The 2,102-nt window shown below is 60.4% G+C and overlaps 1 protein-coding gene across 1 annotated transcript in view; it reads right to left on the bottom strand.

Moving 5' to 3' along the window:
• Positions 1 to 387: 387 nt before the first annotated feature.
• Positions 388 to 2,102, bottom strand: part of HMX2 (H6 family homeobox 2) — a 9,772-nt gene continuing 8,057 nt past the window's right edge. Inside the window, exon 3 of the mRNA XM_014945250.1 lies at positions 388 to 1,091. Within this exon, the coding sequence (XP_014800736.1) occupies positions 541 to 1,091 (551 nt within the window). The 3' untranslated portion in view covers positions 388 to 540. The remainder of the gene's footprint in view (positions 1,092 to 2,102) is intronic.

The following is a 2,102-nucleotide window of genomic DNA, read 5'->3' as shown; positions in this document are numbered from 1 at the left end:
CGTTTTATTTTTCTTTTTTTTTTTTGGTGTGGTTTTTTGTTTTTTTTCCTTTCTTTCTTTAAAAATATTTACAGATCTGAAATAACGCTTTTTTAATTAATTTTTTTTTTTTTTTTCAAGTGGCAGGATAGCGGGGGGGGGAAGGGAGTTGTTCCCCCTTCCTTCCTTCCTTCCTCCCCCGGTCACCCCCGGGTTTCCTCCGGTTGCCTGTCCCTCCCGTCAGTTCCTCCGTTCCTCCTTCCCCGTCACGGAGAGAGGGGGTCCCCGCCACGGAGAGGGGGGTCCCCGCCGCGGAGAGGAGGGTCCCCACCACGGAGAGGGGGGTCCCCGCCGCGGAGAGGGGGGTCCCAATCACGGAGAGGAGGGTCCCCACCACGGAGAGGGGTCTCCCCGCCACGGAGAGGGGGGTCCCCACCACGGAGAGAGGGGTCCCCGCCGCGGATCTCCCCGGCCCCGACGGGGCGGGCGCGGAGGAGGGCGGTGGCAGGTGGTGAAGGGAGGGTTTTGTGGGGGGACACACGACACATGGCGACGACGGGCTCAATAGTCGATCTTGTTGTAGAGGTTGTAGAGCGGTAAGGCCGAGAGGTTGCTGCCGGGGTAGTAGAGAGGGGCGGGGAAGGCGATGGAGCGGGGCACCGGCACCCGGAGGAGGGAATTGTCTCTGAACACCAGCGGCATCCCCACCAGAGTCTGCGCCGAGGCGTGGGCCATGTTGGCCGCTTCCAGCTCGGCCGAGAGTTGCCTTTTCCATTTGTTCCTTCGGTTTTGGAACCAGGTTTTCACCTGGGTCTCGGTGAGCTGCAGGCTGGAGGCCAGGCAGGCCCTCTCCGAGCTGCTCAGGTAGCGCTTCATGTCGAAGGTGGACTCCAGCTGGTAGACCTGGCTGCGGCTGAACACCGTGCGGGTCTTCTTCTTGGCGGCACCGGCCTGCCGGTCCCCGCCGTCCCGCTGCCGGTCCCCGCAGGAGGGTGAGGAGGGACCCAACGGCTTCTCCTTCTCCTCCTTACAGTCCTGCTGGGGGGGTGAGAGGAAAGGCCCCCGGGGCTCCCCGCCGCTCCCCGCCGCCGCTCCGCTCCCCTTGGAGCTGCCTGCAAGAGAGGGACAGGGAGGGGGTCGCACGGCGGCCGGTACCGGCACCCCCCGACGGCAGACACCGAGTACCGGCCCGGGGGGAGGCACCGGGATGCTGGAAAACATCACCGACACCGGGAGGAGCCATTACCTTCTGGGCTATCCCTGTCCCTCCATGGGATGGAGGGGTGGAGGGATGGATGGAGGGATGGAGGAAGGGATGGAGGGATGGAGGAATGAAGGGATGGAGGGAAGGAGGGAGGGATGGATGGATGGATGGATGGATGGATGAAGGGATGGATAGATGGAGGGATGGAGGGATGGAGGAAGGGATGGAGGAATGAAGGGATGGATAGATGGAGGGATGGATGGATGAAGGGATGGATAGATGGAGGGATGGAGGGATGGAGGGATGGAGGAAGGGATGGAGGAATGAAGGGATGGATGGATGAAGGGATGAAGGAAGGGATGGAGGGATGGAGGAATGAAGGGATGGATAGACGGAGGGATGGAGGGATGGAGGGATGAAGGAAGGGATGGAGGGATGAAGGGATGGATAGATGGAGGGATGGAGGAAGGGATGGAGGAATGGAGGAATGGAGGAATGAAGGGATGGAGGAATGAAGGGATGGATAGATGGAGGGATGGATGGAGGGAGGGATGGATGGATGGAGGGATGGATGGAAGGAAGGATGGAAGGATGGAATGACAGACAGGTGGCTGTGCACGCCTCAGTGCAGGCAGAGTATCCAGGCTATAGGGGTGCTTTCCCACCCGCCACGAGCCGGCAGATTTTACTTTATAGCGCAGCATTTCACAGTCCGTTATGGAGGGATGGAGGAAGGGATGGAGGAATGGAGGAATGGAGGAATGGACAGGGGGATGGATGGATGGATGGAGGGATGGAGGGATGGAGGAAGGGAGGGCTGGAGGGAGGGATGGTGGGATGGAGAGATGGAGGGATGGATGGAATGATGGAAGGATGGATGGTGGGATGGATGGACAGATGGAGGGATGGATGGAGGGGG

Source organism: Calidris pugnax, unplaced genomic scaffold (genome assembly GCF_001431845.1).
Source record: "Calidris pugnax isolate Ruff unplaced genomic scaffold, ASM143184v1 scaffold89, whole genome shotgun sequence".
NCBI classification, from domain to species: Eukaryota; Metazoa; Chordata; class Aves; order Charadriiformes; family Scolopacidae; genus Calidris; species Calidris pugnax.
Note: the sequence above shows the minus strand (reverse complement) of the source record. Positions and strands in the feature narration are given on the sequence as shown.